Raw genomic sequence first — 14,724 nt, forward strand, 5'->3', positions numbered from 1 at the left:
TTTCAAGGTTCTTAGTTTCTTTGCATTGGGTTAGAACAAGTTCTTTTAATTCACAGAAGTTTCTTATCACCCACGTTTTGAAACCTGCTTCTGTTATTGGAACACACTCGTAATCTATTAAGCCTTGTTCCGTTACTGATGAGGAATTGCGATCCCTTGTAGAGGGAGAGGCATTCTGATTTTGAGTATTCTCTGCCTTTTTACGCTGGTTTCTTCCCTTCATTATGTATTTATCCGTCTGTCGTCTTTGTAATTACCGACTTTCTAACTAGGTCTTTGAGCTGACATCCAACTTGTTGATTCCCAGCGCCGAAATCTGAGTAATCCACTGCGCCGGCCAAAACAGCGGTGTTAAGATTGATGGTGCTTTTCTGCTCGGGAATCTCCGGACTCTGCACCAAGAACTGGTGTGCTAAGGCACCAGCAAAACTGCCACGCCGGCCACAAGAGTCGCCCTGGCAACCCGTGGGGCTCCTCTGCTGGGACTCTCCTAGTCCATGAGCAACAAATATTCGTCTGAAAGTGTGGCGTCCTCTCGTTCTCTGCGCTTTCACTGGGAATTACGAGCCTGAGCTGCTAGTGATCAGCCATCTTGGATCTCTCTCCCACATCTTACTTTATCCCTAAGTTATTTCATATTTGATGCTAATGATGTTTAACTTTGATTTCTGATTTTTTTTTATTGCTGGTATATAGAAATGGAATTGATTATTTACTATTAATCTTATTTCCTACAACCTTGCTAAACTCGTTTATTCTAGGAGCATTTTGTAGATTACACGAAGTGTAGATTTTCTACACAGACGATCATGCAGTTTTGATTGCACTGCTCCACTTTGGATGCCTTTTATTTTGTTTTACTTTAGACTTTTATTGGAAATATAGCAGGACTCATTTGTCTCTGTATTCACTTTGGGGTCCCTCCCCACACTTTGTTGACTTTAGTTTTAGATTACATGTAGCATTAGCATTGTTCTGAAAGTCAGAACTACGTATATATCTACAAAAAAGGTATACTTGGGCCAGGTGCGGTGGCTCATGGCCGTAATCCTAGCACTCTGGGAGGCCAAGGCCAGTGGATCACAAGGTTAGAAGTTCAAGACCAGCCTGGTAAGTACGGTTAAACCCCATCTCTACTAAAAATACACAAATTAGCCAGGCTTGATAGTACGTGCCTGTAGTCCCAGCTACTCAGGAGGCTGAGGCAGGAGAATTGCTTGAACCCAGGAGATGGAGGTTGCAGTTAGCTGAGCTTGAGCCACTGCACTCCAGCCTGGGTGACAGAGTGAGACTCTGTCTCAAAAAAAAAAAAAGATATACTCCATCTTTTTTTGTCCTATTCCTTTCTCATCTACATTGTCTTTCCATCTACAACATAAATTTAACTTTTAATTTTACTAATTTATACTGTTCACACTGGGAGTCCTTCCTTTTCACTATTTTATTATGTTTCTTTAACTGCCTCTCATATTTTACTAAAATGTAAAATTTACTCTTTATAGAACCTAAACACATTGGTTGACAAAATTAAAGATGGAAGATCTGGCGGTATCATAAAAGAAGAAATTCGTTAACCATACTGTGGGTTTCCTAGATCTTTGTTTATAATAGGTTGTAGTTATATTTAGTTGCGTTTTTTCCCCCTAGAGTTTAGGTTCCATAACTTTCATCATATTTTCAGAGTAGTTTATTTACATTGTGTGTATATATTTTAAATTTTAATATATATATATATTTTTGAGATGGATTGTCACCCAGGCTGGAGTGCAGTGGCGCAATCTTGGCCCACTGCAACCTCTGCCTCCTAGGTTCAAGCAATTCTTCTGCCTCAGCTTCCCAAGTACTTGGGACTACAGGCATGCACCACCACGCTTGGCTAATTTTTTATTTTTAGCAGAGACGGGGTTTCACCATGCTTACCAGGCTGCTCTCTAACTCACAACCTCATGATCTGCCCACCTCGGCCTCCCAAAGTTCTGGGATTACAGACATGAGCCACTGCACCTGGCCTGGAATAGTTTATTTAAAGGGAAAAAAATGGCCAAAATTACCTTAAGAATGAGTAAGTTCAGGCCTAACCAGTATGAAGGTGTGGTCACTGAACTTCTTGTTTCTAGAGTCTTTTACCTTTTGAAGATGTTTTAGATATGTGTATTATAATAATATGACGCTTGCAGCTAATTCAGTAATACCTGTCAGCTCCACCCCTAACACTTGTAAACCTTTTGGCCTACTATTTTGCATCACAGATTTTTAAGAATTAGTATCCATTTTAGAAGTTTCTTTCAGGTTAAAAATTTTAAATGGTTATTCTTTAATAAGGCTGTTAAAAGAATTTTGGGATTTCTGTTGCCAAGTCACCAAACAGTTAGGCAGAGAAGGGTAAGGGTGTTGCAAGCACACGTGAAGAATTAACATTTTAAAAGAACCTTTAAGCAACTTGCCACATGTCGATTTCTTGTTGGATGTCTCTTGTCTAGAAGCAGAGCAGCATACTGTCAAATCAGTAAAAGTAAAGTAGGAAAGGATTTGCAAGTTGAAATGTTTCAGCAGACTCTGTAGCCTCCCCCATCTCCATCCTCACTCTGATGTTAAGTGTGTGGTCCCATTCAACCAGATAGAGGTAAAAGGTGGCTGATGTCATTTTTTTCTGAGGCTTAAAAGACCTAAAAGGTATTGTTACTGATTACTTATTATATGTGTTAAATTTTAATAAGAATTTTGTTTTTTCTTTCTCCCAAGCCAAACTGGCAAGACGCAGTCAAGAACGGGACAATCTTGGCATGTTGGTCTGGTCGCCCAATCAAAATCTGTCAGAAGCAAAGTGTAAGTCTTGGAGCACTTTATTTTTCACCTTTCTTGTTTAAGGTTTTAAAGGTACCTTTGAAGCTAAAAACTTCTATATGTATTACATTTCTCTTATATTTTGAGATAAATGATTTGAAGAGTTTTAAAATGCCTATTTCTTATTTTTAAAGTTTATTTTTTGAGATGAAGTCTTGCTCTGTTGCCCAGGCTGGAGTGTAGCGGCGTGATCTGGGCTTACTGCAACCTCTGCCTCCTGGATTCAAGTGATTCTCAAGCCCCAGCCTCCTGAATAGCTGAGATTACAGGCTCCCGTCACCACACCTGGCTAATTTTTATATTTTTAGTTGAGACAGGGTTTTGCCATGTTGACCAGGCTGGTCTCAAACTCCTGACTTCAGGCCTGCCTTGGCCTCCCAAAGTGCTGGGATTACAGGCATGAGCCATTTCACCCTGTGATCGTTTCCAGTTTTGAACATGTTCTTTCTTACAGAGCGCTAAAAATCTCCCTCCCTGTAATTTGTGAAAGCTTTGTTTTCCTGAACTTTGCCAAATAAGTCTGCTTCCATATGTGTCCTTTAAATGTTCAGTCATTGTATCTCCTTTACTGTCTGAGTCTAAGCTAGTTGCTTCAGGTGCTTTTTCAGATGGTTTTATTTTGGAGTCTCTGTTCATCTCTTGTTGCCCTCCTAAGTGTGTTCCAGTTGGTCACAATGTCCATCTTAAGTTGTACTCAGAACTGAATATTAAGAATACTGAGCATTTTTTGAAACTTTATGCCAGCATAGTACTAAAATGCTTTTCGTGCTCCTATATCCTTCAATGCTCACAGTAACCCAAGAGGAAGATTTTGTCTCTATTTTATAGATGGCATTCCACAGTCAGAGGGTTGTGAAACTAGCACAGATAGTGAGTGCTGGAACCCCAGGTAGTATCCAGGTTTGCTGATTCTTCACTCCTCCTGGTCATACTCTTACTTGTTTCTCAGGCTGTGTTCATTCAGCCTGTCAGCCACTATCTTTCTGTTATTACAGTTTAAAGTTGTATTAGTCACTTTTCCTATTGTATTACCTATTACAGTCTTTGGAGTCAGAATTTAATCTTATCTTATTTTTCATAGACCTAGAAGAAAAAAAAACAGAATATGGAAAGTTAAATCAATTTTTAAACAGTGGTATTGCCTATAGAATAAATTCACAGTTTTATTTTAAGCCCTGATTACAATTGTTTTCAAAGTTTAAAGTTAGCTAAAACTTTAAACTTTAAAAACTAACCTGTCCACTGAGGCTCCCAGTGGACAGCGAGCTCAGCTCATGGCTCAGACACACCTAAGCCAGGGCAGAGGTGCAGGAGGACCAAATTTGACAAATATTAATACACAGTTCTTATTGAGGCCTTTGAAATGGACCATTACCTGGAATTACTGTCAGAACAACTGGCCAGAAAAACAGATTCCCGAGCCCCAAATCCAGGTTTGGTTTCAGAACCGGAGAGCTGGAATACTGAAGAGAAGCCGGAGGAGCCCCAGTGTGGAGGCAGCCTGGGCGAGGCCTGGATCCCAGACCCTAGGCAGGGAAGGGTGCTATCCCCTGACTGCGCTTGCCAGCAGGGCTTCCCAGGGGTCCCAAGCAATGTGGGCAACTTCTCTTGGGAATTGGAGGATGCTTTTGGCCAAGCTTTTCTCTGGGGGCATGCTAAGCTCTCCTCTGGGGGCACGCTGGTGTTCCAGCTGCAAAGGTGGCCCCTGCTGACCTGGAGATGACAGCCAGTGCTCCAGGCCAGCCTTAGGGAGATGTCCCTTGCTCTCCGCCCTCAGGCTCAGCACTGCTTCCAGGTCCCTCTTGCCTCCAGCCCTTCCCACAGCTGGAAGCTAGCAGTGTTGGGGCTCAAGTTTGTCCCGGGACACCCGGCCTGCTCCCTGCACATGGGTCCCAAACCCTTCGGGGGTGCTGAGACTGTACCCTTCTGCTGCAGAGCAGCAGCCGAGGTGGGGCTGGCAGCAGGGGGTGGGATAGGGGAGAGGGCAAGGTGCCTGGGTGCTCAGGGACCTGGGAGCAGCCCTCTCTGCCCCCGCCCCAGCAGCTCTGGTCTCATCCTGTGTCTTGGCCCCTTTCCTGGCTGTAGCCACCACAGGCCCCCGCTGAGTGCTAGAAACAGGTTCTTCTTTTCTTCCAGAACCCGGCTCACGTGGGAGGCCCCAACAGCGGCTGCTGGGTGTGCATCTCAGGTGGCTGCACAGCAAACCTGTGGAAATGACTTGTCAGTGTCAGGCAATGGAAGACAGATGAACTAAGCCAGGGCTCATCGGTAGTGTTCACATTATGAAAATTGAAGAGGAATGTCAAGATTTATATACTTTGTCATGGAAAGGCTTCCAGACATACTTTTCAGAGAAATGAAGTTGTTAGGGTGGAAGGGCCTTGGGCTGCATGGGACCTAGGGGTTTTCCTTAGATGGGATGAAAAAGGATTGACTTTATAGAATTGTCTGTCCTTCCATTTATTAACCAAGTAAACACCTAGCACTTACAGTCAACAAAGTTCACTAGAGAGAAGGGGCTCGGCAGGATGAGGACAGCTTTGTAGAAATGCATTATTTTGTAATCAGTAAAGAGCAAAGATTTCTACTCTGGGGGAAAAAAACCACTAACCTAAAAGTAACATTTACATATTGTGGAAAGTTCATAGATAAAGAAAAGTATAAAGAATTTAAAAAATTTTACCTATTATTCCATCACCCAGAGGTGATAACCGTTAAACATTTTTTTGTACATATTTATGTAAGTGGGATGATACATTATCTTTGTGTGCATATGTGTGTATTGTCTTCCTGAGCATTGGACCTAAGCATTTTCCACGTCGTTAAAACTGTTTATAAAGGTTTTAAATAACTAGGTATAGTATTTTATCATATGAATGTATCCGTGTGTTTATCAGTGACTCTGTTGAAAATTAGGGTCAGACGTGGTGGCTCACGCCTGTAATCTCAACACTTTGGGAGGCTGAAGTGGGTGGATCACGAGGTCAAGAGATCGAGACCATCCTGGCCAACATGGTGAAATCCCATCCCTACTAAAAATACAAAAATTAGCTGGGCGTGGTGGTGAGCGCCTGTAGTCCCAGCTACTCGGGAGGCTGAGGCAGGAGAATTGTTTGCACCCAGGAGGCAGAGGTTGCAGTGAGCCGAGATTGTACCATTGCACTCCAGCCTGGTGACAGAGTGAGACTCTTGTCTCAAAAAAAAAAAAAAAAGTTAAAATAGGTATCTCATTTTTGGAAGAATGTGGAAGTCTTGGTTGTTCAGCATTTATTCCAACATTAATTAGAAATAAGTGATTTAAGACATATTTCTAGCAGATACTAAAAAAATTGTGTATAAGGATGTTTGGAGATCCCTGGCTCTGTGTGTGTGTGTGTTCTTTTTCTTTTCAGGATTCTGCCTCTTAGGGTTACTGAAAGCTCATAAAGTTACTTTGTAATTTAAAAATGGTATTGTAGAAAATTCAAACAGTACCTAATGCATAATATATAATTGTTTTCCACAAAATGTGAGCTGTTCATCAGTTTGCTCTTAAATACATCTGAGACTTTGTTTTATCTCAGTATATCTAGTTTTTTGTTTGTTTGTTTGTTTGTTTTTAAACTGTAACTAGTATGGATGTATCATAACTTAGTCTTTTTTTAAAACAAAATTATCTGTATTACCTATTGATGGACATTTAGAATCTTAGTTCTGTTTTTAAACTCTGTTTTAAAAAACCTAATCAGTAGAGTTACTCTAGTTAACATTAATGAATTGTACATTTCTTCTTCTTTTTTGAGATAGAGTTTTATCCTGGTTGCCCAGGCTGTAGTGCATGGTGGGATCTTGGCTCACTGCAGCCTCCACCTCTTGGGCTCAAGAGAGTCTCCTGCCTCAGCCTCCCAAGTAGCTGGGACTACAGATGGAGGCCGCTGCATCTGGCCTTGAATTGTGTATTGCAGAATAGCTGGAAGAGGGGCTGGGCACGGTGGCTCACACCTATAATCCCAGCACTTTGGGAGGCCAAGGCAAGCGGATCACTTGAGCTCAGGAGTTTGAGAGCAATCTGGGCAACATGGTGAAACCATATGTCTCTCCAAAAGTACAAAAATTAGTCCCGTGCGGTGGCATGTGCCTGTAGTCCCAGCACTTGGATGCTGAGGCGAGGAGGCTTGACCTCAGGAATTCAAGACCAGCCTGGGCAACATAGTGTGAGACCACCTCTCTATTTAAAAAAAAAAAAAAAAAAAAAAAGAAGAGAATAATTTTGAACGTTCCTAGTATACAAAAAATACAAATACTTAGGATTACCGATATCCCAGTTACCCTGATTTGATTATATGAATGTGTCAAATTATCACATGTACCCTGGAAGTATGTACATCTAATATATATCAGTAAAGTAAAATACATTTTAAGAGAGAGGACCTAGTCTCTGTTACCCATGCCGGAGCGCAGTAGAACAGCCATAGCTCACTGCGGCCTTGAATTCCTGGGCTCAAACTATCATTTTTTAAAAAAGCAATAGTGAAGATTCTTACCCCTTAATACATTTCTTATTTTCTTGTTTAAAATAGATTTCATATTTTAGAGACATTTTAGCTTCACAGCTAAACTGAACAGAAAGTACGAAGAGTGCCCATTTATCTTCTGCTCCATACACCCACAGCCTCCCCCAGTGTGAACATCCTGCACTGGAGTCCACCAAAGGGTTACATTTGTTACAATACCGAGCCTACAGGGACACATTTTTATCACCCAAAATTCATAGTTTACAGTAAGCCTCACTCTTGCGTTGTATGTTCTGTGGATTCTGACAAGTGTGGAATGACCTGTCCAGCCTTGTAGTTATCATAGAATAAGAAGTCTCTGTGCTCCACCTGTCATCGCCCTCTCTGCCTCCTAATCCCTGGCAACCATTGATTATTTTACTGTTTCTGTAGAATGCCTTCCAGCTGGAATCATACAGTATATAGCCTTTTCAGATTGGCTTCTTTCACTTAGCAATATGCATTTAAGCTTCCTCTGTTTCTTTTCATGGCTTGGTAGTTCATTTCTTTTTGGTGCTGAATAATGTTACCATTGTCAGGCTGTGCCACAGTTTATCTGGTGTATTGTCATGCTGGGAACCTCTCTCCCACCCCCAGATGACAGACTGATGTCTTCTGTCTTCCCCTCCTTTTTTACATCATTGTGGCATCTGAAATTACTGAATCATATTTTTTCCTTCACTTATGTTGAGCTCATATGCACTTTGTGCCTGGACTTCTGATTTTGTTTCATTGTTTTGTTTTTTCCTGATTTGGTACCGTTTTCATTCTTTTCAGTGTTCCTGGCTCTGTACTTATTCTTTAAGGTGAATCTTAGACTTGTGGTAGCAAATTCTGTCCAAAAGTATTTTGAGTCAGGTTATACTGGATTCATGTTTATTTACTGAGAATAAGTTTTCATTTACATTTCACATTGAACAGCTTTGTGCCTGAGAGTGTACCAGGAGTGAAGGGTACAGGAATCTGTAATGGAGAGACAGAAAAAATGAACATGTGAGCACATAATTTATGTGTATTCTTCCTAGGGCAACTTTTCCTCTTTAGAGGTAAAAACACTGGAGTCTACAGAAGTAAAGTCCCATAGCAAGTTATTATAGTAGCCAAGTTTTAGCTAGATCTCTTGTCTCCAGACTATATTTACCACACCTGTCTGCCTTTGTAGTCTGCTTCATTTAATAAACTATAATTCAGTGCTTAAAACATTACTAATATTATACTAGTTTTTTTGGGCTGTGTCTTAAGTAAAACCCATTTTTTTTTTTTTTTTTTTAAGATGGAGTTTCACCATGATGGCCAGGCTGGTCTTGAACTTCTGACCTCAGGTGATCCACCCACCTTGGCCTCCCAAAGTGCTAGGATTACAGGCGTGAGCCACTGCGCCAGGCAGTAAAACCCATTTAATAAGAGATATAACTTACAGGGTATGCCTAGAAATGTGGCCTGTAGAGAGACATTTCATGTTGAGGAAATATAAATAGTCCCCAATAGCATAGATGAGAACAGTGAGTTTAAAGATTAAATGATGATGGAAAATTACTTGATGAAACCATGACTTGAGATTTTAGCAACAAAGGAGTGAATGAAGTACAATCTGCCATCCTGTGGTGGAATCTGGAGGGTGGCAGAATGAGAAACTGAAAGATGTTCACTTATTGGAGAAGAGTACAGTTGACACATCATTTTTACATCAAGCATCTCCCATGTACCATTCAGTCAGTATTCCGATGTTCCCTTAGGACTCAGCAGAAGGTGCTAGCTTTCCTGGGTAGAAACAAAGAGTTGAAGATGGTTGACATTTGACTGAAAGGCGGAAGCATGAGTAGGAGTTTGCTGGCTGGACCAGGGGCATAAGTGCACCCTAGACAGAAGAAGTGATAGCATTTCCATGTTTAAAGGTGTGAAGATGTGGGGAGGAAATCCAGTGCTTAATTTTGGAAATTTACCTGACTGTGACAAGTGTTGTCCCTGGGGCAGAGAGAAATGAAACTGGAAAAGCAGGCCAGCTTCTTAAAGGTTTGGAGGATCCCTTGAAGGATTTTCAGCTAGAAGTGATATGATTTAAACTAAAAAGCTCTTGGCAGTCCTGTGGTTTAGAAAAGAGTAGAGAAGAGGTTTATTGGTGGTAGTAAGATGCTGATACAATTCCAAGTCAGAGAAGTTGATCTCTTAACCAGGCCAGTGCTGTTAAAAGGAGGCATGATGGAGATTCAGGAAGTCAAGTCAGGAACATCTGAATTTGCCCCAAAGAGATGAAGACCATAGGACTGTGGGCTTAGTCACTGATTCAGGCAGCCTTTCACATGCCTTTACAGACTATTTAATGGCATTAAATATAGGCGTAGTGTTCCATCATTTACTCTACACATTTCTGTTGAACCCTACGAGGCACTCCATTTCTGTGGTAGGATATCATCTCTCCTCAGTCCCCATTGTCATATTATGCAGCCACCCCATTGCATGGATTCCACCCCCGACCTCTGCACGTCCTCTCTACTCCATTCTAGGATGCCCACCTTTGGGGACTCCACCCTCATTCCAGTTGATCTGCATCCTACACCTTGCTCAGTCCTACCCACCGGCCTAGGGCACCATCTCTTGCCTTCATGGGGACACTGCTGCACTGTGCAGTGTACTTTTGATAGTCTATTGTTGTCTCTGTGCTTACACGTAGACCTACCTCAAGTTTGGACTTCGTTTGTTCAGAGAAGCAGTTGAAAGTTAACAAAGTGGGCATATTAGAGTTTAAAATATATGTAAAGTTTAGGCCAGATTGTATGCCCAGTCTGGGTCCTTTTACTGACTTTGAAAAACAAAAAATTTACCTAGCACATGTGGTCAAATATAATGCAAAACTGTGACCCAGGAGTCTTAATAATAAAAGGATAGATTAAGAAATGGAATAATATGAGGATTTTTTTGTTGTAGTTTAATTATTATTATTTTTATTTTTATTTTTATTTTTATTTTTTTTTTTTGAGACGGAGTCTCACTGTGTTGCCCAGGCTGGAGTGCAGTGGCATAGTCTCCAATCACTGCACGCTTTGCCTTGTGGGTTCAAACAATTCTCCTGCCTCAGCCACCCGATAGCTGGGATTACAGGCATGCGCCACCACACCCGGCTAATTTTTTTGTATTTTTAGTAGAGACGGGATTTCACCATATTGGCCAGACTGGTCTCGAACTCCTGACCTTGCGACCCACCTGCCTCGGCCTCCCAAAGTGCTGGGATTACAGGTGTGAGCCACCATGCTGCGCTATTACTATTTTTTAAGGTAGGGCTTGAAAAGAGGGGGAAGTGGAGCTAGAGGGGAAGCTGAGGTACAGCCTTGTCTGTTGTTTATAGTTTGCTTTTTAAAAAATATATAATTAACTAAATTGCGCACACTGAATGATGTTGATAGTTCCTTGAAGGAGCAATTTCCCAGACGGGCTGCTGTTGCCTTGGGTGTAGAATTTAGCAAGGTAACTTTTGGCTATTGGATATCCGTAGAAACAGATGGTCTTGCTCGTTTATGTATTATGCATTTTATAAGTTATATATAGTAAGTGTTTGTGCAGTTATTTAAGTGTTTGACTGCATTTTTGGTTTTTTATTTTATAAAAATGAGGAAAAACTGGTCCAGTGGTAAGAATCATGGATCTCAGTGTTAAAATAGACAAAGATGGAAATTGTTAGCTGTGCCAAAAACAAACTGGCTGATTTTTTTAAAGCTAACTATTAACTGTAAAGAGAAAAATCGCATATAACATTTAAAGTTGTGTCAAAAGACAAGGTTAAATTAGGGATTTATAAATAAGGTGTTTTTTTTTTTTTTTTTTGAGATGGAGTCTTCCTGTGTCACCAGGCTGGAGTGCAATAGGGTGATCGTGGCTCACTGCAACCTCCACCTCCTGGGTTCAAGTGATTCTTCTGCCTCAGCCTCCCAAGTAGCTGAGACTACAGGCATGCTCTATCACGCCCGGCTAATTTTTGTATTTATAGTAGAGACGGGATTTCACCATGTTGGCCAGGATGGTCTCGAACTCCTGACCTTGTGATCCACCCGCCTCGGCCTCCCAAAGTGCTGGGATTACAGGTGTGAGCCACTGCACCCGGCTAAAAATAAATTTTGGCTTTCTTGGAATAAGAGCTGTACCTGTGACATATGCAAAATTTATTTCTACGTTAGGAATTTTTTTTTTTTGAGATGGAGTCTTGCTCTGTCGCCCAGGCTGGAGTGCAGTGGCATGATCTCGGCTCACTGCAACCTCCACCTCCCGGGTTCATGCTATACCCCTGCTTCAGCCTCCCGAGTAGCTGGGATTACAGGTGTGTGCCACCATGCCTGGCTGATTTTTTTGTTGTTGTTGTTATTTTTAGTAGAGATGGGGTTTCACCATGTTGGCCAGGCTGGTCTTGAACACCTGACCTGGGGATCCACTTGCCTCAGCCTCCCAAAGTGCTGGGATTACAGGCATGAGCCACTGTGCCTGGCCTCACATTAGGATATTTGACTTGCTGTACTGTGTATGAAAGTTTCGAATAATATGAATAATATGTAATATATCATATGGAATTCTAAACTTTCATGTAGATACATAGTAAATGTCAGTTGTCTCTATTCAAAGCATCCCAATAGCTTTCCAACTCATTGTAAATTAAAGCCAAAAGTTACCTGACACAGCCTGAGCAGCATGGCAAAGCTCAGTCTATATAAAAAAATTAGCCAGGCATGGTGGTGCATGCCTGTAGCCCAAGCCACTTGGGAGGATGAGGTGGGAGGATCAGTTGAGCCCAGGAGGTCCAGGATGCAGTGAGCTGTGATTGCGCCACTGCACTCCAGCCTGGGTGACAGAGCAGGACCCTTCCTGTTTCAAAATAATAATAATAATAACAACACATAAAAAGAACCTGAAAGTAAATAGGCCCTAAACAGTCTGACCCCACTTCTGCCCTCTTGAACTCTCCAAAATATCCTCCTTAAAGTCTTCTCTGATCTCTTCTTCTAGCGTACTCTTCTCCTAGATGTCCACGTGGCTCACTCCCTCAATTCCTTCTGGTTGTTGCTTAAGTCACTGTATCAGAGAAGTCTTTGACCACGCAAACCACTGTCTTAACTTGCTTTATTTCTTTCATTCTGCTTATCACCTGACATCGTTTTATCTATCTTATGTCTCTTGTCTCTCTCCACTGTACTATAAAACTGAGTGGAGGAGCTTGGTATGTGTGTTCAGTCTTCTGTCAGTTTCCTCTTGGCATGTGGTGGGTGTATAATAAATAAGTTGTTGAATGAATGAGAATGTGGTGGGAGTGTGGGATTCCTCTGGATAGAGATTTGCAAATATAGGCTTTTCTGCCATTCGCTCTGTAACTTGGGTTGTCTGGAATCTTCCAGCATTTCCTTCTTTGTCACTTACCTGTGGCTGTCATTTGTTTACTCAGTAACTTGCACAACCGCTTGTGTTCCAAGCACTCGTAGACACTGGCAGAATACATGAACAGTCTGACAGGTCCCTGCCCAAGTGTAGCTTACAGTCCTACTGAGAAACTGCACTGGTAAATGATAAGTTCGTTGAGCATTATGAAGGAGAAGTGTACTTAAACAAATGCCACATATTCTCACTTAGAAGTGGGAGCTAAACATTGGGTGCACATGGCCATAAAGACAGAAACAATAAACAGGACATTAGGACTACCTAGAACAGAGAGGGAAGGTGGGGGCACGGGTTTAAAATGGACCTGTTAAGTACTGTGCTGAGTGAGTCGTGGATTCGTTTGTACCCCAGACCTCAGCATCACGCAGTGTATCTTTGTAACAAACTGCACACGTGCCCCCTGTTTCTAAAATAAAAAGCTGAGGGAAAGAAACAAAACGAAACAATTTACTAGTTACTTGACTTTGCGTGAGCAGCAGTAGGGGTAGGGTAAGCCTATATTGGCTTGGTTTTCAGCTTTTTAGAAATATATGGCTAGAAGAGGTTGAACCTTGTGATTAAAATGAGTCTTTTGAGTGTGCGAAAAGTATTTCTCTCATTTTTATTTTTTTAATGCTCTAGAGTTAGCGAAAATGGGCAAAACTTATTAGAATAAACATAGCTGAATGAGCTGAATTTACAAACCATAGTGGAAACCTATTGAACAGTAATTTACCTTATAATCGTATTAATGTCTAATCTATCTTTATACAGAAAAAAGTCTCATTTTGTTCAGTTTTAGTTTATCCTTTCTGTTGACAGTGGACGTCTATTTTCAGTTCTTGACTGTTAAAATATTACTGCTGGAAGCATTCTTGGACTGATTTCTTAATGTCCATCTGGAATACATATGCTTGTTCTGAGAGATCAGTGCCAAATTATTTTCAAAGTGGTCCAACTGGTATACACTGCTACCAGTAAAATGCAGAATTTATTTGCTCCACGTCCTCTCCGATAATTGCTGCTGTTGGACTTATACATGCTAGACCAATCTAGTGTGAGTAGTATAACACTGTTTCATATACCACGGAATTTTGCTGTATTAGTTAGGTGTGTTGATAGCATTGGTGTTGTGTGACAAATATACCCACATTTTAAAAAGAGGTGTATATTGATATATGTAGGGATGCAGTGAAATAATTGGGATTTACTTAAAAATTCTTCAGCACGTGTAAAGCACATTTTGGGATTATTTCACCAAATTGTTCTATAGATGCAGATTAAAGTATTGTTTCCACGTTTAGTTTACTGTCCTGTGGTTATGTAAGACAGTATACCTACCCTTAGAAAACAAGCTGAATGTTTGAGGGTACTCGGTCATACTATATGAAATCTACTCTCAAATAGTTCAGTAAAAAGTCACAGACACACACAGACATATATATGCTTGTTTTTATTACTAAGAATAGCCTCTAACTTATTCACCCCACCATGTGGACATAACCACTGTCGAAGTTTGCTTCCAGATCTTTTCTGTATGCTTGTATGCGCTCTGATTTTAAGCACAAATGGTATCGTGTTATATGTAATGGGTTCAACTTTAATTTTTCTGCAATTAAAAATTAAACTGAGTTTTGATCCTGAATCATACCCTGTATTGAAACATAATTTATTCAACTACATCCCTTCCTTCCTCCCTCCCTCCTCTCCCCTTCCCTCTCTCCTCTCTCCCCCTTTCCCTCTTTCTTTTCTTTTCTTTTCTTTTCTTCTTTCTTTCTTTCTTTCTTTCTTTTCTTCCCTTTCTTCCCTTTTTCTTCCTTTCTTTCCCTTTCCCCATTCCTTTTCCCTTTCCTTTTCCTTTCCTTTTTGAGACGGTCTTGCTCTGTTACCCAGGCTGGAGTGCAGTGGCTTGTTCTCAGTCCATTGCAACCTCGCCTCCCAGGTTCAAGCAATT

The 14,724-nt window shown here is 41.2% G+C and overlaps 1 protein-coding gene across 2 annotated transcripts in view; it reads left to right on the plus strand.

The window, feature by feature from the left end:
- Positions 1 to 14,724, plus strand: part of RCOR1 (REST corepressor 1) — a 131,942-nt gene that overhangs the window by 76,932 nt on the left and 40,286 nt on the right. For both annotated transcript variants that reach the window (XM_064375234.1, XM_012471206.3), the window contains one exon: positions 2,743 to 2,826. In XM_064375234.1, coding sequence (XP_064231304.1) covers positions 2,743 to 2,826 — 84 coding nt within the window. The remainder of the gene's footprint in view (positions 1 to 2,742; positions 2,827 to 14,724) is intronic.

Source organism: Aotus nancymaae, unplaced genomic scaffold (genome assembly GCF_030222135.1).
Source record: "Aotus nancymaae isolate 86718 unplaced genomic scaffold, 86718_ANA_hifiasm-v0.15.2.pri h1tg000011l, whole genome shotgun sequence".
NCBI classification, from domain to species: domain Eukaryota; kingdom Metazoa; phylum Chordata; class Mammalia; order Primates; family Aotidae; genus Aotus; species Aotus nancymaae.